At 42.4% G+C, this 23,325-nt stretch overlaps 1 protein-coding gene across 1 annotated transcript in view; it reads right to left on the bottom strand.

Moving 5' to 3' along the window:
* LOC102982657 (aromatase-like) overlaps positions 1-18,086 on the bottom strand; it is a 34,240-nt gene extending 16,154 nt beyond the window's left edge. The window contains exons 1-5 of the mRNA XM_024117129.1: positions 17,942-18,086; positions 15,777-15,927; positions 9,561-9,715; positions 7,143-7,319; positions 4,260-4,374 (exon numbers count right to left, since the gene is read on the bottom strand). Coding sequence (XP_023972897.1) covers positions 4,260-4,374; positions 7,143-7,319; positions 9,561-9,715; positions 15,777-15,927; positions 17,942-18,086 — 743 coding nt within the window. The remainder of the gene's footprint in view (positions 1-4,259; positions 4,375-7,142; positions 7,320-9,560; positions 9,716-15,776; positions 15,928-17,941) is intronic.
* Positions 18,087-23,325: the final 5,239 nt, after the last annotated feature.

Here is a 23,325-nt window from a genome sequence, read left to right as displayed (position 1 = left end):
ACAGATGAATGGATAAAGAAGATGTGGCACATATATACAATGGAATATTACTCAGCCATAAAAAGAAATGAAATTGAGTTATTTGTAGTGAGGTGGATGGACCTAGAGTCTGTCATACAGAGTGAAGTAAGTCAGAAAGAGAAAGACAAATACCGTATGCTAACACATATATATGGAATCTAAGTTAAAAAAAAAAGTCATGAAGAACCTAGGGGTAAGATGGGAATGGAGACACAGACCTACTAGAGAATGGTCTTGAGGATGTGGGGAGGGGGAAGGGTAGGCTGTGAGAAAATGAGAGAGTGGCATGGACATATATACACTACTAAACGTAGAATAGATAGCTAGTGGGAAGCAGCTGCATAGCACAGGGAGATCAGCTCGGTGCTTTGTGATCACCTAGAGGGGTGGGATAGGGAGAGTGGGAGCCAGGGATACGCAAGAGGGAAGAGATATGGGAACATGTATATATGTATAACTGATTCACTTTGTTATAAAGCAGAAACTAACACACCATTGTAAAGCAATTATACTCTTATAAAGATGTTAAAAGAAAAAGAACTGAATAAATGTAAAGTATTATTAAGAGAAAAAAAAATTCTAATTAAGTCAGAGGTTTTATTCTTTGGACTAACTGTGAAGAAATTGAAGGAAGGTTTTGTTTATTATATTATAAATGCAGTTTTGTTTACTACTCAAAATAAAGTGGTTCTCCTTTAAAAAAAAAAACAAAAAACCAAAGCCAGTGAATACCTTTAGTGGGAGCATTCAGTCTCCAGTCTGCCATCGGCACCTGCATTTCCTGTGTCTTATATCCACCCAGCCTACTTTTATCTGCATAGTCCCGAAGACTATTGAGTTTGAGGTTCCTCTTCTACACAGGAAGTATTCTTCCTGATATTTATCTCATACCTTGCAGTTTCTGCCTCATAGTAACACTAAGTAAATATTTGTTGAATGAATGACTGGGTGCATCAATATGCATATGCATTTTGACAGTGTGGAGGAGGGAAAAGCACCTTGGACAAAGGGTCAGGTTCTGGTCCGGGTTGTTGTCGTTCCACGTAACCTACTTTATGTCTCTGAGTCTTATGTCTCTTTTAAAGTGAAGGGATCAGGCTAGATGAACAATAAGGCCACCTTGAGATCTCAGTTCTGTTATCTTTGACTTTGTCTTTAAGTGTATGCATTCACATATAATTGTATTGTTCCCCAATCTCAGGGCACAGTATTCTGTATTATGTTAAATGTACAATAAATCTTTCTTTCAAATTCTTGTTGACACAGTTGCCTACACCTTTAAATACTCTGTTGACCTAAGTAGCCTCTATGTTTACTCCAGTTCAGCAGGAAAAGTAACAGAGGATTCTTTAAGATACCTCCTATCTTAAAAAGATTTTTTGGGGGGCATCTCAAGGAAGATGTTTAAACATTCTGAGAGATATTCTTCAGGGTAGTATTTTCATTGTGTCATTCTAAATAAGGATGCCTACTATTGTGTATCTCTGTGAGTATGCTTTATAGGTGTGCGCACAAACACACACACTCACCATTCCAGATATACAGCAGGGATATATTCACGTTTATTCATTTATCTACCCATCCATTTGTTCAGCAAATATTTGTTGAGTATCTCCTGCACTTATTCAATAGTGGGCTAGAATGCTCATGGCATTCCTACTTAAGCAATGTCCCCCAAATGGCCTGGGATGTATTGAAATGCCCCTAGACTTTGAATTCCTAGAGAATTTCTTGATGGAGCTGCATCCACTTCTAAGCATCTCCTTCCTCCCTGGGCCAGAATCAGGGACCTGTGAATATCCACTGGGATTCAGGTTAAAATTTGCTTCTGCTTGAATGTATGTATTTGAATTTGTATGTCATTAAAAACTAGGAGAATTGAGTTAAATGTCAGTTTCCAGGAAATAGAAAGTCTCTAATTTACAAATTATATTGCAAGAATTCCTCTGTTTGTACGAAAATAATGGTGGCTAGGTTCCTAGTCCAGGCCACAAACACTTATTTAGTGTATTCTGAGACTGAAAAGCCTACATTTGACAAAACAAAAAGTAGAAAACAATACTGTTCTAATATTGGGAATTCAAAGAGGGAAAAATATAAAATTGAATAAGTAGGGATGGAAGTAGATGTCCCAGAAACCTTTACATAAATATAAATATATATATATATATTTTTTTTTGCAGTTCGCGGGCCCCTCACCGCTGTGGCCTCTCCCGCTGCAGAGCACAGGCTCAGGACGCGCAGGCCCAGCGGCCATGGCTCATGGGCCCAGCGGCTCCATGGCACGTGGGATCCTCCTGGACTGGGGCACGAACCCGTGTCGCCTGCATCAGCAGGCAGACTCTCAACCACTGCGCCACCAGGGAAGCCCTACATAAATATATTTTTTAAAATATTGGTATGAAAGACAAATTCAAATTCTATATGATCTCTCTTGTATGTGGAATCTTAAAAAAACAGTAACAAAAGGAGAAATCCCAACCTCAGTTTTACAAGAAGAGATTGGTGATTGTCATGGGTGCTGGGGGTAGGTTGGGTGTGAAATGGGTGAAGGGGATCAAAGGTACAAACTTCCTTCCAGTTATATGATCAATAAATCATGGGGGTGTAATGTACAGCATGGTGACTACAGTTAATATACAGTATTGCATATTTAAAAGTTGCTAAGAGAGTAGATCTTAAAAGTTATCGTCACAAGGAGAAGTTTTGTAACTATGTATGGTGAAAGATGTTAACTAGATTAATTGTGATGAACATTTCTCAATATATTCAAATATTGAATCAGGCTGTACACCTGAGACTAACATAATGTTATATGTCAATTATGCCTCAAAAAAAGTATCAGCATTATTGCAAAGGCATGCAGGGGAAGGAGATTAAAAGATTTCTCTAGGTTTTTACTGCTCTAGATCAAAGGAGATAGTACATAGTTCACTAACCATTGGCAAATTTATATAGAGAGGGAATGTTGTTGAGATAGTTTTAAAGAAACCAAAGAGGAACTGTTATACTGTTTCATGTTATAAGTTTCTATGGGCCTGCTGACCATACTGAAGCTAAACTAATGACCAAGTTTAACTGCGGACCAATAAGACTCTTTAGACGACCACAAATTCTGACAGCAGTGAAGAGATGAACCATTTATCTTATTGATTCAAGTCACAATAAGCTCCGGTAGAAACAAAGAGAAATGTTTAAAAGGCCAAGTGTCCAAATCATCCACCTGATACTCATCATCTGCTTGAAATATATAAAGCAACATCAAGCTGACTTCCTGGAGACTAATATTACTGAATTTCAAGACACACAAACAGGATGAAGTTAGCTCTTCAGGCAAGTTTGGGAAATAGTAGAGATGGAGAATTTAGTATAGTCAGGGACATCTGGGAAAGATACAAACAGAAGGATGGGGAAAGCTAACATGTTTATTGCCTACTATGTGTCATGCTTTGTGCTGATTGCCCTACATATGGGATCTCATTAACCTATATTGCCACCACGGAGGGTATGTTATATTTTACTTTAAAGAAGTTCCCAAGGACGTTTGTTTACTAAGTGGTAGAAATAGGATACAAACCAGGTCTGTCTACCTCTAGATCCCCTGTGCTTTCCACTGGTAGTTAGAGGTGGCATGTATAGTGGCTGGCTACTTACACTCTAAAAACCCATTGATTATCCACTAGGTCATTGGGCATTTGTCTAGTCTTCTGCTAGATTAGTCTGAGATCAAAGCAAAGCCATTTAATGACAGTTTTAGGATCCCCCAAGATATAAGATGCATAACTAAACAAACAACACATCTTATAAAAATTCATCATGAAAAAATTCTCTTGCAACTACTGTCAATTCTTACAAGTTGAATTAAGTTAAATTCATTCAGAAGCAACACAACAAATGATTTATGTTTCCATTTTTCCAGACATGCAAAGAGAATTTTGACTAATAGTAAGAATAGGTTCAGACAACCCTTCTCTTCAACTCAAAATACACAGCAGTGTCCTAGATCCAGAGATGGAACTCTCAGCCTCCTAGGGGAAAACTGCCCAGGGCCAAAGCCTTCCTTTTCCTCTGTAGTCTGGCCACATGCTGCCAAATTGCTGTAAGAAGTGCTTCACCAGCAACTTAACAGCTCCCTTTGTTCTGGAGAGGAAAAGCTTGCCAAAGAGGCCAGCAATAACTAAGACACAGCACAGATCAATCCAATCTCAGCAATAAATATTCTAAAATATGTTACTTACACAGACTTTTCATACTTTCTGCATAGCCAAGAAATCTTAAAGAAGATGTCTGGTTTGAGAAGGAGAGCTTGCCATGCATCAAAATACCCCTGGATTTTAACCACGATGGCCCTTTCTGGAAAAACAGAAAAATATCAGAACAGATGAGCAAAAATGTGAGCCCAAGAATGGTACACTGCTCAGAGAAGATCCCCTGTAGACTCTCCTACCATCTGGGACTCTGAGCAGGGCAAGGTTCCACCTTCACTGGGTGTTTCAGCCAGGAGAATGCCACTAAACAAATCAACAGTAATTTATTCTGCTTGGCATCTAAATTGGCCACGTTAACCAAAGATTTGCCAGTTTTCAAGTTTGTGCTAGAGACACAGCCTAGAATCTCACACGCTTCTCCATGGCCGAGCCTCCAACTCCCTCCTGTTTTCCTGACTATGGGAAATAAGAAGTAATTAATGCTTTTATGGCCTCAATTCTGGCACCTGGAAAGGCAAAAAGCCATGCTGCTCTGCTGTTTATATTTCAGTCCAGAGTGTAGAATTCATCTTGGAATCTTCAGTGCCTTGTCCTGAGTCTTGTGCACAGTCATATCTTAACGGATGTTCTTGAATTAAATTGAATACTAGAAAAAAGAAAACCCCTGCTTTTTTCAAATTATATGCAAGAGAAGGGAAGAGACATGAAGATGCAGAAACTGCAGTTCACAGAAATGAAGAAGCTTGCCCAACACCATACAGCCAGAGTGGCAAGAAGTCCCTAAGCTGGAGCTCGATTCTCTCTGATCTCAGGGCCATGTCCTTTCCTCTTCAGTGCACTGGGTCCCTCAGGCCAATTGAGAGTTTAACAAGGACCCGGTGAGCAGAGGGAAATACACATAAGTCTGTATGGGTTATGCAGGTTCTTAGGCCGCAGTCTGCATCCATAAGTTAACAGAGAGCTGTACAATCCCCTTTACTTGATCCCTCCTAAGAATCAAGGCCAGTGGGGAACCAAGGAGCAGGGACTTCTAAAATAGGTACCTGTCATACCTTAGGAGAGATGTGCATGGGACAGGCAAACAGGACTTTCAGAGTCCCTGTGTGAAAGGGGATGAGGCAAGAGGCTGTGACTGATGTCCTCAGAGTGAATGGGGCTCCCATCCTAATGTCAATCAGATGGGGTTCCTATGACTCTGGTAAGGAATCATTAAAGAGCCAGGGAGATGAGGCGAGGAGAGTGGAGCAGAGAAAGGGAGGGCTTATCTCTTGTCTGCTTGTCCAAATGTGGTCAATCAGGGAGCAGGTGTGATAGCTCAGCTGGTTTGGGCAAGTGTGAAACTCGTGCCTTGTTTTTATGCCTGTGATGTTCTTCCTTCAGATCTGCACGTGGCTCATTGTCACACTTCATTTGGGGCTATTTTCAGAAGTCCTCTCCACAGAGGCCTTCCTAACCACCCTTTCTCTCCACAAGAGCTTCGGCCTCCCACTGACTTCCCCCTTCACTTTCTAGCCCTTTTCCCTGCTTCGTTTTTTTTAAGGCACTTATTATAGCCTAATATATTACTAGATAGTTAGTTGTTTACTGTCCATATACCCACTAGGATGTAAAGTCTTTGAAGGCAAGGACTTCGTCTTGTCTACTGGTCTATCCCCAGAACCTAAGCCTGGCCTGAAATAGGCAATCAATAAATATTAGTTGAATGAATGTATGAATCAATGAACACTGCTAGATATCAAGTTAGGAGAAATTACATTAAGCTGACAGCAGCAGAATGGAATGAATCCACATGATTAATGTTTGTTCTTTTGTTGGCAGTAGAGTTGCATGTATGTGTTTAATATTTGTTTCTGTAATATAGTGAGGAAAGCAGTTTCTTGAGTGAGACATCTTGCCAGGATTGTTATAAATGCTAAGTGACAAAGTTTATGTGATGCAACTTTTTATACTGCTTGGCACATAATAGATACTAAATTAATCTTTGTTATCATCATCATTTCCAGCAGCCTCAGTACCCTTATCATATAGAGTCAAAATTTTCATACTTAGTGGCTTTGAGGGAGAGGTGTGTATGTACAATTATGTGTGTGTGTAGGAAAATGGAATGTGTATATGTGTTTGTATGTGTGTGTATATATATAAATATACATATATATATATACACATATATATGTATATATCACGCCCAAAAGAATGCTTGGTAATGGTTAAATACATAGGTTTGGTGGTAGGATATATTTGTGACCAAATCAAATGATCACATCTGTTAAGTTTCAGCTGTGGGTAGAATCCTATTTCCTAGAGCAATGAAGAGAGATACAAAAGAAATAGAAGATGGCCCCTGCTGTGGATATTTATGACCTTATAAGTGAACAAGGCAGACATACCAGGAAGAATATTGGGAAGAATTTGGGAATACTTAGAAGGGTTTAAAGAAGAGCAGTATGCAAAAGGGCATATCTTTGCTTGAGTCCGTTATCCTTCTCATGCCCTGTTTAATACAGGGCTGAAGGTCAAGTCATAAGAATGAAAATTTCAGGGCTTCCCTGGTGGTGCAGTGGTTGGGAGTCCGCCTGCCGGTGCAGGGGATGCGGGTTTGAGCCCTGGTCCGGGATGATCCCACATGCCGTGGAGCAGCTGGGCCGGTGCGCCACAGATGCTGAGCCTGAGCTCTGGAGTCCGCGGGCCACAACTGCTGAAGCCCGCCTGCCGCGGCTGCTGAGGCTTGCATGCCTGGGGCCTGTGCTCTGCAGCAGGAGAGGCCACAGCAATGGGAAGCCCGTACACCGCAAAGAAGATTGACCCCTGCTCGCCACGGCTAGAGGAAGCCTGTGCACAGCAACGAAGACCCAACACAGCCAGATAAAAATATATATATATATATATATTTTTTAAAAGTGAAAATTTCAGTACCGTCCAAGGGGATCCCCAGGAAGAGCTTGTTAGAGGTGTCCAGCATGATGCACCGCATGAGGGTCAACACATCCACATAGCCCAACTCATTGCGGACCTCCTCCAGCCTGTCCAGATGCTTGGTGATGGAATCAGCACAGACGGTCACCATGCGCACCAGGCTGGGGCCAGACAAAGCTGAAGGGTACACGTCAGAGTGAGCTGCCTCCCACTCCAGGGCACACAAACTATCAGGCAATTTCGGCTTTTTATGTTTGGAGCTTAACTGACCACAAATTTTTATTCAATAAATGGGTGGAAATTGTCATATTCTTTACATTTCTCTATATTCTACTAAATGTCTACTAGAAAGCATCACTTTTATGATTAAAAATGAATGAATGAATGAATGAAAAATAAATCTTTTTAAAACAAATGATTCAAAATTAAACTTTTATTCTAACTATGACAAATCATTTGTGAGATTGCAAATGAAACATTTAGTATTTGTGATCATAAATTACAAATCAGTAATTTTCTATATTATGTACATTTCTCTCTAAAGAAGGTTTGGATTTCACTTGGGTGATATTTTATGTTTCAGTGGATGGCAGAATATTGCTACAGAACTATGCAAATTGGATCTTACCTTTTAGATCTAAGGTGCTTCCTGTTTAATTGTAGTTCATATGTGTAAAGTCCTAGTCTTATAAATTACCAAATGTACCCTTCTCTTAATTTTGGTTTCTCTTCAAACTACATCCAGATTTATTGTACTCAATCAATGTCATAACAGCAAAACAAAACTTTGTTGGTTGAGCAGTCTTCTTCACAGGACTGGGAACACTGGGGACAGTGATAACCTATTAGCATTGTACTTCAAGTCCATAGTACAGGGTGGCCCTCAATATATATTTGTCAAAAGGAGGAATGAATGAATGAGTGAATGAATAGATGAATGAATGAATGAAACCAGGTAGAGTGAACTGGCTCTGATCTCTCTTTCTTGGCTCCTGACCATCTGAGCATCTAGTGGTCCTAATGGTAGGTGGTCTAACATGAGTTTAACTCTTAAAGTCCTCCTTTCTCTGTTTGTTCAAGGTTGCTCTAAGCTTTTTTTAGGAGTAATCTCTTTTTTATGTCTTTTTTATTCAGACTTGCTGTTAAAGTCAGAGCCGTCAAACAAAACAAATCAGCTGTGCTGCAGAAGCCCCTGAAGGCACACTTTGCAAATAAGAAAGGAAACCTGGTGAGTGGTCCTAGAGTCTAAGCATTTCCACCCATGTATAGAAAGGAAGTTTGGGTTGGCAGCATACTTTCTGACTTTAGGAGGGACCTGGAGATATGAAAGGCCAGGATGCTGTTTCCTGGGTGACTGTCACAATCATAAGTGAGATAAATGATTCCTCAATGAATCAATCCTTTGCATGGAAGGGTTGGTTTTGTTTATCAGTCCCAGACTGATGCATGATTTGCCACTCTCAGACTGATGTATGATTTGCTTCTACGTTCAAGAGCTTGAAACCACATTTCAAATGTGTAAACCACATTTCAAATGTATAAAAGGAATGGGGAACCTCTAGAACCTGGAAAAGGCAAGGAAACACTTTCTCCCTAGAGGCTCCAGAAAGGAACACAGCCTTGCCAGTGCCTTGATTTTAGCCCCGTGAGACCCATGTCAGACTTTTGACCCATAAAACTTTAAGATAATGAATGTGTGGTTTGAAGCCAAAGGCTTTCATTCCAGCAGCATATAGTAAAGGGGGAAATCACTAGATAAGGAGGTTTGTAATCCAGTCTCTGCTCCTCCATACCTGGCTATGTTGCCTGGAGGAAAATCACAAGCTCTCTAAAAATGTACTCCTTAGGTATAAAACTCAGAGTCTGGATGAAATGACATATACAACTCTTCTGAGTTCTAAAATTCTGTAATTTATTTGCAAATTGCTATCTTAAGACATCTGGGATGTCAGCCAATGATTCAGCAAACATGTTGGTTATGCTAAATCAACTATATGGCTGACATACTAAGTTCTTAACTGAAGTGATCTTAAGTATATAGGATGCCAATTCTCCTTCACATTCATGAAATTGTTTGTGGGTCAACAAGAAGGACAGAGTTTGTGTTGGGTGAATACGTAGGCTCTGGGGTTGTATCCTGTGCTACCATTTGCTGTTGGTGGAAACTTGGGTAAGTTATTTAAACTCTTTATACCTCAGTTTTCTCAGTTGTAAAATGGAGGTGATAAGGATATTAACACATGGGGTTGCTGTGGGATTAAAGTTATCAAGGGCTTAAACAGTGCCTACTACATAGTACATGTATAATGAATGTTGGCTCTTACTATTTCAAAACTGTGAAGCAGCAAAAGTTAAAAATGATTTCAAGAAGGCATATTCATAGACAAAAGAGCAGAATGTAGCCACACATCTGAATACCTTTCATAAAGTAAGTTCTAACAGCTTTCCAGAGGACTGGATTATTATTAAATATGATGCCTTTCTCATGCATGCCAATGCACTGCAACCCAAGTTTGCTGCCGAATCGGGATGTGTAGTGATTGTGCTTCATTACGTGGAACACACTTGAGGACCTGCAGAGAAAGCAAACCTTGGGGTTACTTGTTGAGGGTCAGGAGAACTCAGTGTGATGAGTTTGCTTACCAGGTGGCTCTCATACCAAATGCCTGTTGATCTAAATGCAATGCATAATTTCGAGCATTCAGATTAAATAAGCACTTGTGTTAGCACAAGAACCTCCTTCTCCAGTTGAAACATTTCTACCTGCTAGCTCTCTGAGCATCACTAAAGATCAACACACACACACACACACACACACACACACACACACACAGAGTTATTTGTTATTTCCCCTTATCTAACTCCAAGTCACTAAAATACTCCCCACTACTGTTGTCAGAGCTGCAAGCCTGTAAGAAACTGAACCCTCCACACCACCATATTCCTGAGAGCCTCCAGCACCCAAGCAGCCCCACTCCAGACAGTGCTCCCCATGTAGAAGTGAGCCTCATAATCGGAAGTTGCTGGAATAACTGAAGTCTTACCTCTTTAGTATGGGAAGCAGCAGTCCTGCCTTGTACCACCCGTCCCCCAGAGGCTCTAATCAGGCCTGGCCCCTCCAGGGGGGTATCATTCTAGGACTGAAGGACATCTCCTGGGCACCTCTGGCCCTAGACTTGGCTGGCTGGGCTGGCCTGGAAGGCTCTCTGTGGTGGTGACAGCAGTTCTCTTGGGGCTCTGCGTCCATGATGATTCATCAAGGTCTCCAGGGTCACAGAGTTCTCTCAGGACATAGGACGCACTGAGCCATTAGATAGCCCTTGCTGTGGCAACCCTGGGACCTTGCCAGGAACCCAGTCTTCCTTGAACTTCCTGGTTCCTCTTCCACTACTCTGCCCTCTATTCCCACCCGCAGGCCCGGCCCTTAAGGCCTGAGCTGGACCTTCGGAGCAACTAGGAAGGAGCAGGCAGCCCCTCCCCACCCATGTCCTCCTTCAGGACTTGCTTCCCGCCCCAAATCCTAGTCTAACTGGGGCATGATAAGGCAATGAGCATTATAACATGTTGTAAAATCCTAGCTGAAGACGTCATGGGGCCTCCATGTGTGAGGAGAATATTGTCTTCTTAGGACAGTGGTACAGAATTCTTCTGCAGAGAGACTCACTTTGTTGAGAAGACGTTTTATTAAGGTTGATTATAAATTAGGCTATGGCATTGGAAGTGTAAATCGATCATTTAAATAATTTAACATTTGAGAGCATAAAGGATAAATAGATAGTCTCTTCAGGATAAAAGGTGGGGTGGCTTTATTTCTTCTATTGTATTTTCAATACGCAAATCCAGATACTTCAATTTGTATTCCAGGGAATTAATTTTACTGATACATAGATAAAATTTTGTCCTGTATATGACATCATGATATAGAAAGGACTGAAATTCTTATTAATTAATAGACTTCAGAATTCTAGCTATTCGTACCAAACCCTAAATCACTCTATAATCAAAGCAGCAAGTAAGTAATTTGTATACTCTTTACTCACAGACTCAGATCTGCAAATTTTAAGTGCTTAGAGGACAAGCAGAATACTATTTTTCTGCTCTGACCTTCAGAGCTTTTGAGTATATCATAAAACACATTTGTCTGTCCATATGTTTTGAGGAGTTACTGGTCAATTTAAAACTTCAACCCAATTAAATGTTAGTTAATAAAGAGCGAACGATTAAGTCAATTGTCCTTAAGGGGCGCCAACATCTCAGTTATCCTGAGACAGAGGCTTTGACTTGGCAAAGAACAAAGTAGGGAAGACAGAAGTGATACAGCAAGCAAAGTGTCACCAAGGACGAGCAGTTTAAAATAAGGTCACTTATCAAAAGTAGGCTGGCTGTATCTAACTGGAGTAAATCAGGAAAGTGAAGAAGGGAAGGTTGGTGATGAACTAGGGATGTGAGCCCAGAGCTCCCCTGATATTCAGGAGAACACTAGAGATCTCCTTCCCACAATGCGGGCCGGCATGTAACACCAGGTGAGGGAGATGTTACATTGACAGACTGACTGACTGACTGACTGACTGGCTGGCTGGCTGGCTGGGAGAGTGAGGACTTCTTACCACTGAGGAGAGACAGAGTGAGGCCCCAAGCTCAGAAGGGACAGTGAGTAGTGTAAGATGCCTGATCCCTGGGGTCATTATTCTTCTTGAAACGTGACTGAAGCCAAAAGACATCCCCAAAGATGGCAAACCTAACGTCTCTTCAAAATGAAAAGTAGCCAGGAAGTAAGTCTTAGGTGGTAAAGAAAAAGGCACCCTCCCGTTCTGAGTTTAAAGAACTCACAGACCTGTGGTCAGGTTCAAGATTGATGAGTACTAGAAATAGGGGGGAGACAATCAATGGAATATTTGGTACCAAACATTTAAAAACACATGCCTTGTGTAGACGTGTTCTGTGCCTGTGACTTATACTCCATCAATCCTACCACATTTTCCCTGTCCTTTGCCCTCTAATATCCTTACCCAAGTTTGATACTGAGGTCACTGCAAGAGAAAAAGAATCTTTGTAACGAAGAGATCAAACTGTAACCACCCTAAACTGATCAAATTTAGTATCACTAATATGAGACCACCTTCCCTGGTCTTTTGATGTGATGCAATGTGAAGTGCCTAGGACTAACAGGAATGTATTATTACAAAACAATTAACCTGAATTGATAGAGCCTACAGACCTAGTGTTCAATTTATAAGCAATACCGGGAATAGAAGAATATGTTCAATGACACCATAATGAGACACTGAGAGAGAGATTTGGAATGTGGGACATCCTGTAAGACAACTGATGTGGTCTCTTCAGAAGGTCAAGGTCATGGGGAAAAAGGGCAGAGGACTGCTCTTCTACCTTTCCTGTTCATTTGAACTTTTCTTACTAGAAAGTTGGAAAAATATTTTCTTGTCGGTCTTTAGAGTATCTCCTTTTCATGCATCCTCAAGTCCCTTCACTGGCAGGTGTCAGTTAAAATTCAAGTGGGCCGTTAGTGCAGCAGGGAAAAAAACCATATATGCACATGGGGACACACACACACACACACACACACACACACACACACACACTGGCAGGTTTCAAGTGGGCCCTTAGTGCAGCAGGGAAAAAAACCATATATGCACATGGACACACACACACACACACACACACACACTGGCAGGTCTCAGTTAAATTTCAAGTGGGCCCTTAGTGCAGCTGGCAATTCTACTACATTTCCCAAGTCCAGTAACTCTCTCGCTTCCCTGGATGACTGTTATATCCTGTCTCCTCTGTCCCCCAGTGTTGTAGTTCCTCACCTTTAATTTCAGCTACAGACTTTATTTCCTATTTTACTGAGAAAACAGAAGCAGCTGGAACCTCTGCAAGTCCAACCACCAGGATCAGTGCCCATATATTCAACCTTCCCTCCTGTTACTGTGGATGAATTTCCATGTCCCTTTTCAAGGCCACGTCCACTTGTTACCTGGACCCCCTTGTCATCTCACCTGGCACACTCGTCTGTGTGCTGCATCAACACTTTCCTCTGTAACTCATCATTCCCATCAAAACACACATGTCATCATATCTTGTATCTTAACAAATAAAAAACTCCTTGGACCAAACAGCCCTTTCAGCTCTGTTCCATTTCTCTGCCTCCTTTATGGCAAACTCCTGGAAAGGGTGTCTATACCTGCTGCTTCCAATTCTTCTCTCCCCATTCTCTACAGTGGTCAGACTTTTGCCCCCAGCACTCCATTGAAACTGCTCTTGTCAAGGTCACCCATGACCTCCCTGGTGCTAAATGCAATGCTCACATCTCTGTCCAGTCATGTGGCACTATCGGGAGAGTGGACAATTCCATCCTCCCTGACATGCATTCTCGCCTGGCTTTCAGACCACCACACTCTTCTGGTTTTCCCTTCTCTGTGTGGCTGTCCTTCTCAGCCTCCTTTGCTAGTTTCTGACTACAGTCAAAAGTCTGAATGGTTAGAACTTCCTTCTTAATATCCTATTCAGCGGTACTAGGCAAGTGAAGTCAAAATATCTGAAATGGAATCCTGATTTCTCCCCATCCCAAAGTTGCTCCACCCAACTCATCTTCTGTATAGCCCATATCTACCTGATAATGGTGTGGACAACCATCCTGGTTTGCCCAGCTTAAAAATCCCACAACGTGGGAAATCCTCTGGTTCCAAGTAAACCAAGACAGTTGTTCACCCTACTGATAATACTATGTTTTAGCCTTTTATTGTTGGTATATGAATACTGTAACAATATATTCCTCTACAAGGGTAGGGATTTGGGAGTGATTTGTTCATGATACCTGTTGTACATAATAAGTTCTCAATATATATTTATTTAATGAATGAATGGAGAGCCAATAATTGCTATGATAGTTTAGGGTCATCCAGTGCTTAGTATAGAGTAAATTCTAATAAATAAATGTATGTTTACAGAATAAAAGAATGAATTTCGTATAAATTCGGAAATGACTAAAACAGGTATACAAATACTATAACCTTAATTGTTATGTTAATTGCTAACATATGGCCAAATATCATCCTAATTATCACGTTAAATGCCATTTCCTCTTTATGGATGCTATTCACATTCTATTTTTGATATTCATGACAAACACTAACATATACACATGACATATAGTGTCATGCATAACTTCTGTAGACGCTCAATAATTTAGAGCATCTCTGCCTGGGGAATCATGCATGCTTTATCTACAAATGATCAGATGGACCTCTCCCCATAGCCCCCAGTTGCACAGGCAGAATCCTGGCAGCACTGGTGCCTGACTCCCCACCCTATCATGCTCCAAAGTTCTGCAGCCCCCCACTTCAGAACTAAGCTGCTTGGAGAAGTTGGCCCATGATCTCTACACAGGTGTAATAACTACAGACATCAAAATTTTCAAAAGAGAAAAACCTGGCATATTATTCAAAGAAAAAGAGCTTTCTGACGTCCAGTGGGGTCTTTTTAAGAGGTACGGGTAGTTCTGGAGGGACCTGAAGAGCAGGCAAGGGAAGAAGATGGGGACAAACATGTCCTATTCCTGCGGGGAGCTCATCCCTTAAGAAAATTGAGCGGCTGGGAGGCAATTAAGGAGAACACAGAGACTCCAACCAGAGAAAAGCCTGTGAGGACAGGAAAGGGAAAGAACTGGGAAAGCTGGGGGAAGGGCAGAGTGAGTTTTGTCATGTTCTCAGCATGAATCAGCACCTGACCCTGTCAGGGTCGCTAAGGTCACTTTCCTAATTAAGACAGCAGCATTGCCAGATGCTACCTACGCTGTAACGAGGATCCTATTTCAGCAACTGGTCAGGGTTCCTGGGAATTTATCTGGTGATCTAAGTACCTAGTGTCGAAGAGCAATTTCTGTCCTGGTCCTCTGGTCCTTTCTCATGTGCTTCATTCTTCTCTCCAGGTCTAGTCTTACACTCCCAGCACCTGAACTACACTTAAGGGTAAGAAAATTAGAACCCCTCCAACCTGCTTAGGTGTTTCCCCAACCCCAGGGAAAGTCCCTCTACTCTGGAAGCTTCTTACCTTTTTTCCTCCTCAAGCTCTGTAGCAGGTTGCAATCATTTGGGGGGCTCTAAACACTACTGATGCCCGGGTCCCTCCTTCCGAGGAGACTGTAAAAGTTGGGTTTGTGGCCTGGGCAGTGGGTTTTTTTTGTGTGTTTTTTTTTTTTTGCGGTATGCGGGCCTCTTACTGTTGTGGCCTCTCCCGTTGTGGAGCACAGGCTCCGGACGCGCAGGCTCAGTGGCCATGGCTCACAGGCCTAGCCGCTCCGCGGCATATGGGATCTTCCCGGACCGGGGCACGAACCTGTGTCCCCTGCATCGGCAGGCAGATTCTCAACCACTGCGCCACCAGGGAAGCCCGGCAGTGGGGCTTTGAACAGCTCCTTGGGTTACTTTAATATGCAGCCAGGGTGAGAAGCACTCTCCTGGATCCTGAGCTGCAGGCATCATCCTTCATTTTAAAAGCAGTAAAAACACATCTTTAGCAACAGACATCAAGATATCGAAATAAGTTTCTTTGGTTTTTAATATGAAAATCCCAGCCTTGATTTTTAAATATGTCCCCGATTATTAACAGACTTACTTGCTAATAATGAGGGTTTCCTCTCCATATATCCAGACTCTCACGAATTCACCATACGTCTTGTTGTAGTAATTGCAAGCACTGCCATTCCCCATCCAGAGGAACCTGCAGTAGGAAATGAGGGGTCCAATTCCCAGAAAGTAGCCAGGACCTAGGAAAGTCATCAGATCACAATCAGTATTTCTGCAACACCAAAAAGAACAATTGCTTTAAATTACTGCTATTCTTGTTCTTTTGATCTGGATGTCCTTTTTAATCTTCTGATGTATATAGGTGAATCACACACACAAAATTATTAAAACAACACCACAAGTTAATGTGACGCTCTTCACAGCTCCATGAGTAAAAAGTAGTCCAGAGTCTACACCACTCCAGTTCCATTTTGTCTCAAGCATTTCAGTCTGAATGGACTGAAATAGGTGTCTACTCTATTCTTGCTGTGTTAAATGGTGTCAATGAGTTTCAAATACAAGTCAATCAGTCCCTCTGGTAACAGACACGAAAACCAGGACAAGTGACAAGCTGACAGGTCTGTCTGGCTGCCTAGTTTTGTCTGAACACTTTGGGTTTGAAAGCACCAGTCAATGGAATGGGTGGGTTTGAATTAGTCTGTAGTTTGGGTGTCATCTTTTTAACTGTGAGAAACACGGTCTGCAGAGACAATGTCCCAACAAAAAGCATGCATTCCTTTTTTATTTTCTTCAAAAAGGATTTGGTTTAAAAAGAGAATCTTAAGCTAAATCTCATTAGGCAAAATAAAGGTAAGCATTAAGGAATGAGGCAGTGTGTCTGATCTGTGTCTAGACCAGAGTCTGAGTCCAGTGATGTGGTTTTAGTGAAGAGCCGTGGCCCTTACACCCTTGCTGATGCAGACGATGACAGAATTGTGAAGAGTGTGAATCTGGTGAGCAGCCAGGGGAGTTGCTGTTGCTTGTATCAGAGAACGAACCTGGTAGCTTGATTTTAGTGGTGGTGGTGAAAAGTTCGTCAAAAGCTTGTTGGAATGGTTTTAGGAATTTTATTGTAAAGTTATACCATTTCTGTATCTTACTCCTTTAATTCCATTCTGTCAGTGAAATAGTCGTTCAGCCAAAACTCACACAACTATCTGAGGCAGTACAGTGCTGATAATTTAGATAATCTAAGTTTTGGGGTGAATCATTTAAATTGGATGTCTAAGCCCAAATCTGGCAAACATGGTTTATTCCTTAACTTTGAAGTAGCTGGGTTAATGTGGAAAGGATTATCAGGGTATTCTGTTTGCCCTTAGTGGAAAGTCTTTGTTAATGTCTATATAACCAAAACAAGTTTGGGAGTCTTGAGGTCAAGGGGTCTTAATCTTAGGATTGTTCTAATAACATTATATGTAGATGATTGACTTACAAAATTTTTTATGGGACTGGGGACACATGCCTGCCATGAGGAATTTTCCAAGAAACTACAAAGCCGTCTGATATTTCTGGGAATTCTGAGTTAATCTGATAGTGTAGAGTGGTGTGGTTTCTACTGGAATTATCTGGATAATTGTATTATACTCTACTTTTGATTGATCCACAGAGTTTGTGGAAGATTCTTTCAGGGTGTGAGGTTCCAAAGGAGCCATAGTGTTCCCCATTTTTCTTCCACTGTCCAGGTCCCATCCAGCCCTTATGGTGGTACTCACAGCACCTCCACGTTCAAGAATAAAAGAAAATGAAGAGTGGGATAAAGAGAAGGAATAAGTACAAGAAGGGAGAGGGTAGAGGACATGGATGAGGCAAAGTGGGAGGGAGACAGAAAGGAGTACAGAAGGCATTCCAGAGACATTTTCACCTTTAGACCAAAATTGGAATGAATTTAAATTAAAAAAAAATCCAAAACCTGGAATTTTACCTTGTTCCACCCCATCTTAAATTTACTTTAAAGGATACTTTTGCCAAGTCTATTTTACCAAAACAAAATGCAGACTAGAAGGGATTATCTAAGATTTTTTTTAATGCTTTCATTTAACATATGCAGATAATTGGTAGAAAAATGTTCGCCTGAATTCATTTGCTAATATGCTGTGGGCTTCACCCATCTCCTTAGGTTTACTCCTCGCTGTTTTGCAAAATTGTCTTTACCCTCATGGACCAAAAGCCCAAGGAAACACTCTCCTTAGATACAGAACTAAATGACTGACTTACCTGATATTGAGGATATGTTTTTATAATTCCATACCAAGAGAAGAAAGCCAGTGAGCAGCATGATTGCAATGCTGGCAACAGGCGCAACTTCGGACACCATGCTGGTGACGTTATAATGCACTGAGTTCAGCACTTCCAAAACCATCTTGTGTTGTTTGAACTCAGGGGAAGCAACTTAAAGTCCTGTGGAAATCAGAGTGGGAGAAAAATTAGAGAATCTTCAAAGGTACATTTAGGACTCCTGTTGCTTCAGAGGATGCTGTACTGTAGAGATGGTGCTTTGTTTTATAATATGATTGGACATTTAAACAAGACAAATTTGTAGTTACAAGTCAAAACAGTCAAGCCCAAGAGAGATCTTTTGGCTTGAAGTGCAGCATTTCTGACCTTGGTAGAGTCTCAGTTTTGTTTAGACACTTGGTCTGATAGAACCTTATCGTCTTGCCCTTGAACAGGTAGAGTGACTGAATTCTCAACTGAGAGCCAAATTTCTTACCAAAATACATGAAAATGAAGCTCATTCCAGAGGTGGAGTCATTCTGTGACTTCATCAGCATCTGGTTTACGCAATCTTTTCCCCTGGAGGCCAAATCAATTTTTTTTTTTTTTTTAAAGCAATCCCTCGCCCTCTTCCTGTTCGAAATTACTTCCCCCAAAGAGTAAGGTTTTCCAGTAAGAAGGAAAACTTCTAACTTCTCACTCTCTTCATCCATTCTTCTTCTGACTTTTTGACCATCTTTATGACCATAACCTTAAACTCTTTATCATGTAGATTGCTTATCTCCACTTCACTTAGTTCTTCTTTTGGGATTTTATCTTATTCACTCATTTGGAACATATTTCTCTGGTGCCTCATTTTGCCTAATTCACCATTTTTATTCCTATGTGTTTGGTAGGTTGGTTTTGTTTTCAATCTTGGAGAAGTGGCCTTATGAGCAAATGTCCTATGGGGCCCATCAGCACACTCCCCTCTGGTCACCCAAGCAATAAGCTTTAGTGGTGCCCTCTATGTGAACTGCGTGGGTCTGTCTGTTGTGGCAGGCTGACTACTGTAGGCGTGGTGGTTGGTGTAGCTGCACCTGTGTCAGGTTGGTTGCCAGGCCCTGCCTTGGGCATAGGCTGCCCCCTGTAGGTGGGCAGGGCCATGTCATGAAATGATTGGCTACAGAGCCCTGGGAAAGGGGGTCCTTGGGATCAACCTGTTGATGGGTGGGGCCATGGCTTAGGGGTATCTGGGCCTGGTGTACGCCCACTGGTGGGCAGGGCCAATTCCTGACTTGTGTGGCCGTGGGCTCCGGGCTGACCCAGAGCTAGTGATAGCTCACTGGTGAGTGCACCAGACCCCGACACAACTGACTGCAGTGCCATGGTTTTCCCAGGGCTATTGTCCACCCAGTGACGGGTGAGGACAGTCCCAGGCCTAGGGGTGACTCATTGGTGGGTGGCTCTGTGTCTTGCTTCAAGGTCCTGAGTTTCTGTTGTAGATGTTAGCTGGCTGGTGGGCAGTGGCAGGGCTGAGGAGGGACCTCAGGACTAGTGCTGACCCTCTGGTGGGCAGAGCTGGGTCCCAGGGTCTCTGGCTGCAGTGCCCTGGGTTTCAGGAGTGGGCGTCAACCTGAGGGTGGTTGGGACCAGTGCTGGGGCCTACCTATGGTTGGTGAGGCTGGATTTACGGCTAATGTAGGCCTTCTGGTGTGTGGGCCTGGGTCTGATGGCTAGTGTTAGGGTCCTGGAGGTCCTGGGGCTTTGCTGGCCTGTTGGTGGGTAGGGCCAGTCCTGGAGCTACTGGGTATGCAGGGTGTCCTTTGGCAGCAGGCGTGCTGGTGAGTGGGGCAGTATTCCTGCCCACTGGGGCTTCCTGGGACTGAGGCAGACTCGCAAGTGGACAAGGGCAGGTCACTGCACTAATAATCTAGACAGAGAATTCCACAATGGTGATTACCAGCACCAGTGTTCTCTTAGTGGGATGTGCTCTCATTAGTGACTGCTGCCAGTATCTAAGTTCCTAGGCTGAATTTCAGTTGCCTCTTGCCTCTCTGGGAGGCTCTCTAAGATCAACAAGTGGGTTTGACCCAGGCTTCTTTCAAATTACTTTTTCTGCCCTTGGACTTGGAGCATGTGCAATTTTATATGTACCTTTTAGGACTGGATTCTCTATTCTCCACAGACCTCTGGCTCTCCCAAAAGTAGCCCTACTGGCCTTAAAGCTTAATGTTCTGCAGGATAGAGAGCCCAGAAATAAAGTGCATTGACCATGCAGTTGTGGCCAATTAATCTACAACAAAGGAAGCAAGAACATACGATGGAGAAAAGACAGTCTCTTCCAAAAGTGGTGCTGGGAAAACTTGACAGCACAGTAAAACTGGACAGCTACATGTAAAAGAATGAAATTAGAACATTCTCTAACACCATAAACAAAAATAAACTAAAAATGGATTAAAGACCTAAATGTAAGATCGGATACTGTAAAACTCTTATAGGGAAACATAGGCAGAACACTCTTTGACATAAATCGCAGCAATATCTTTTTGGATCTGTCTTCTAGAGTAATGAAAATACAAACAAAAATAAACGAATGGAACCTAACTTAACTTAAAAGCTTTTGCACCGGAAAGGAAACCATAAACAAAGCAAAAAGCCCACTTAAGGAATGGGAGAAAATATTTGCAAACGATGTGACCCACAAGGGATTAATTTCCATAATATACAGACAGCTCATGCAGCTCAATATAAGAAAAAACAAACAATCCAATAAAAAAAATGGACAGAAGATCTAAATAGACATTTCTCCAGAGAAGACGTACAGATGGCCAACAGGCACATGAAAAGATGCTCAATATCACTAATTATTGGAGAAATGCAAATCAAAACTATAGTAAGGTATCACTTCACATGGGTCAGAATAGCCATCATGAAAAAGTCTACAAATAAATGCTGAAGAAGTTGTGGGGAAAAAGGAACCCTCCTACACCACTGTTGGGTGTGTAAATTGGTGCAGCCACTATGGAAAACAGTATGGAGGTTCCTTAAAAAACTAAAAATAGAGCTAACATATAATCCAGCAATCCCACTTCTGGGCATATGTCCAGAGAAAACTGTAATTTGGAAAGATACATGCACCCCAATGTTCATAGCAGCACTATTTATTACAATAACCAAGACATGGAAGCATCCTAAGTGTCCATTGACAGATGAATGGATAAAGAAGATGTGGTATATATACACAATGGAATCTTACTTAGCTGTAAAAAAAAAAAAAATGATGTCATTTGCAACAACATGGATGGACCTAGAGATTAACATACTAAGTGCAGTTAGTATCAAAGACAAATATCATATGATTTTTTTTTTATATGTGGAATCTAAGAAAAAGATACAAATGAACTTATTTACGAAGCAGGAACAGACTGACAGACATAGAAAACAAGCTTATGGTTACCAAACGGGCAAGATTGGGGGAGGGATCAATCCCAAAGGGGAGTTTGGGATTAAAATATATACACTACTATATATAAAATAGATAGCCAACAAGGGCCTACTGTATAGCCCAGGGAACTATACTCAATATCATGTTATAACCGCTAATGGAAAAGAATCTAAAAAAGTATATACATATAAATCGACTATATTTCAATAAAAACTAAAGAAAAAAATAAATAAGTTTGATTTTAGCCATTACAAAAACACAGAAGTTCTGGCGGGGGTGCTCATCTTCTTGGTTTAGAACATCCAGCTGGGGAGTGCAATGTGGGGTTCAGACGCCTGACTCATTGGGGAGCACATCTGCAATCATAATTATCCTCCCATTAGTGAGTTGCCCACCCGGGATGTAGGGATCTTAACCATGTCTCCCGTCCCTCCTACCTGTCTCGTTGTGGTTCCTTCTTTATATCTTTAGTTGTAGAAGATCCTTTCTGCTAGTCTTGAGACCTTTCTCATCAGTAGTTGCTCTGTAAATAGTCGTAATTTTGGTGTGACCCTGGGAGGAAAGGAGTTCAGGATCTTCTTGGCCACACCCTCCTTCCTATGAGATTGAAGGAATGTGTGAGGATTCTGTAGGCATTCCTTTTGTTAATTTCAATGTGGGCTCTGTGGCTGGCAGCCCTAAGCAGCCTGAGGGCCACTGGGAAGAAGGTAGGAATGTGCAGGATGGGGGAGAATTTGGGGGCTGGTTGGGCCAGGCTTGGTCTTGGAAGCAGAGATGATTGGGCCCCAGGAAGAAAGGGGTGCAGGCCAGCCACAGGCAGGAGGGAAGAAGGAGCAGGGGCCCAGGGTTGTCTAGGGAAGAGGAGGGGAGGAAGGTCCCTCGGGAGAGCTGATTTGGAGAGCCGACTGAGGCCAAAATTATTCCAATGCCTAAGAATGAACAGAAGGTCTAGGAGAGTCCTACTGCTGTCATATGTTTCTGAAGTATGTTGTACTTATATCCTCAAGTGCTTTTGTTCTTTTTTAAAAATTTAAATTATGAAATATGCGTGCACACACACACACACACACAGAGTATTTTGCCAACCATGGACACCCCTCCTATTGGCCACATTGGCTTTAGAACCCCTGCCCGTCGCTTTAGAGAACTAAAACTGTACAACTAAGTCCAAGCCCTCACCCCCTCTTTTCTCCGCAGAAGTGCCTATGCTCCAGAACTCAGTCCTCCATCCTTGTGTGCATGGTTTTAAATGTGCCCCCATCCCCTGCAGGAACTCTGAGGGGAGTGTCTGTAATCAGAGTCCATGGCACTGCAGAGAGAGCCAAGGCTGGATACACAGGTTCAGAGACAGGTGTTTCTGGGTAGGAGGGGTAGCTCAGGACATGGAAGCCTTGGGGAGCTCCAAGTGCCTGAGGACATGCGGAAGCAAGGGGTCTTGAGGGCTGGCACTTGGGAGACCAGGGCTGTGGAAAACCTGTAGGTGGTGGGTCTGCAGGGGTGGATTTCCCCAGTGAATTGCAGGGAGATTGTGGTGTAAACCCTCCCAGTGACCTCATGTGTGACCCCTTTCTGTGACCCATAGGCCATCGGAAACATGACAAAGATAATGAAATGCCCAGAAACCAGTGAAGGCTCTGCAGTGTGCATGTGCTGGTTGGTGTGTGTAGTGCAGGAGGTGGGGAAGGGTACCGTGGGCTTCTGCTTACTCCCCCAGTGCTGCTCTCAGCACAGGAAGGGATGCATCTGGGCGTCTTGCCCTGCTTTTCTGTTTTTCTCAAACGCTGGGACTGAAATGTAGAGGGCAGAGACTTGCACATGTGTGGAATAATTAGTGACCCATTTATCCCATTTTATTGAACCAAAGACACTCACCAACACTGTGTCAGGCACTGAGGAGTGTACAGAGGTGACCAATTCAAAGTTTCTTGCCCCAGGAGGTTCACAGTGTCTGGGGACA

The sequence above is a fragment of the Physeter macrocephalus genome, chromosome 11 (genome assembly GCF_002837175.3).
Source record: "Physeter macrocephalus isolate SW-GA chromosome 11, ASM283717v5, whole genome shotgun sequence".
In the NCBI taxonomy this organism is placed as follows: Eukaryota; Metazoa; Chordata; class Mammalia; order Artiodactyla; family Physeteridae; genus Physeter; species Physeter macrocephalus.
Note: the sequence above shows the minus strand (reverse complement) of the source record. Positions and strands in the feature narration are given on the sequence as shown.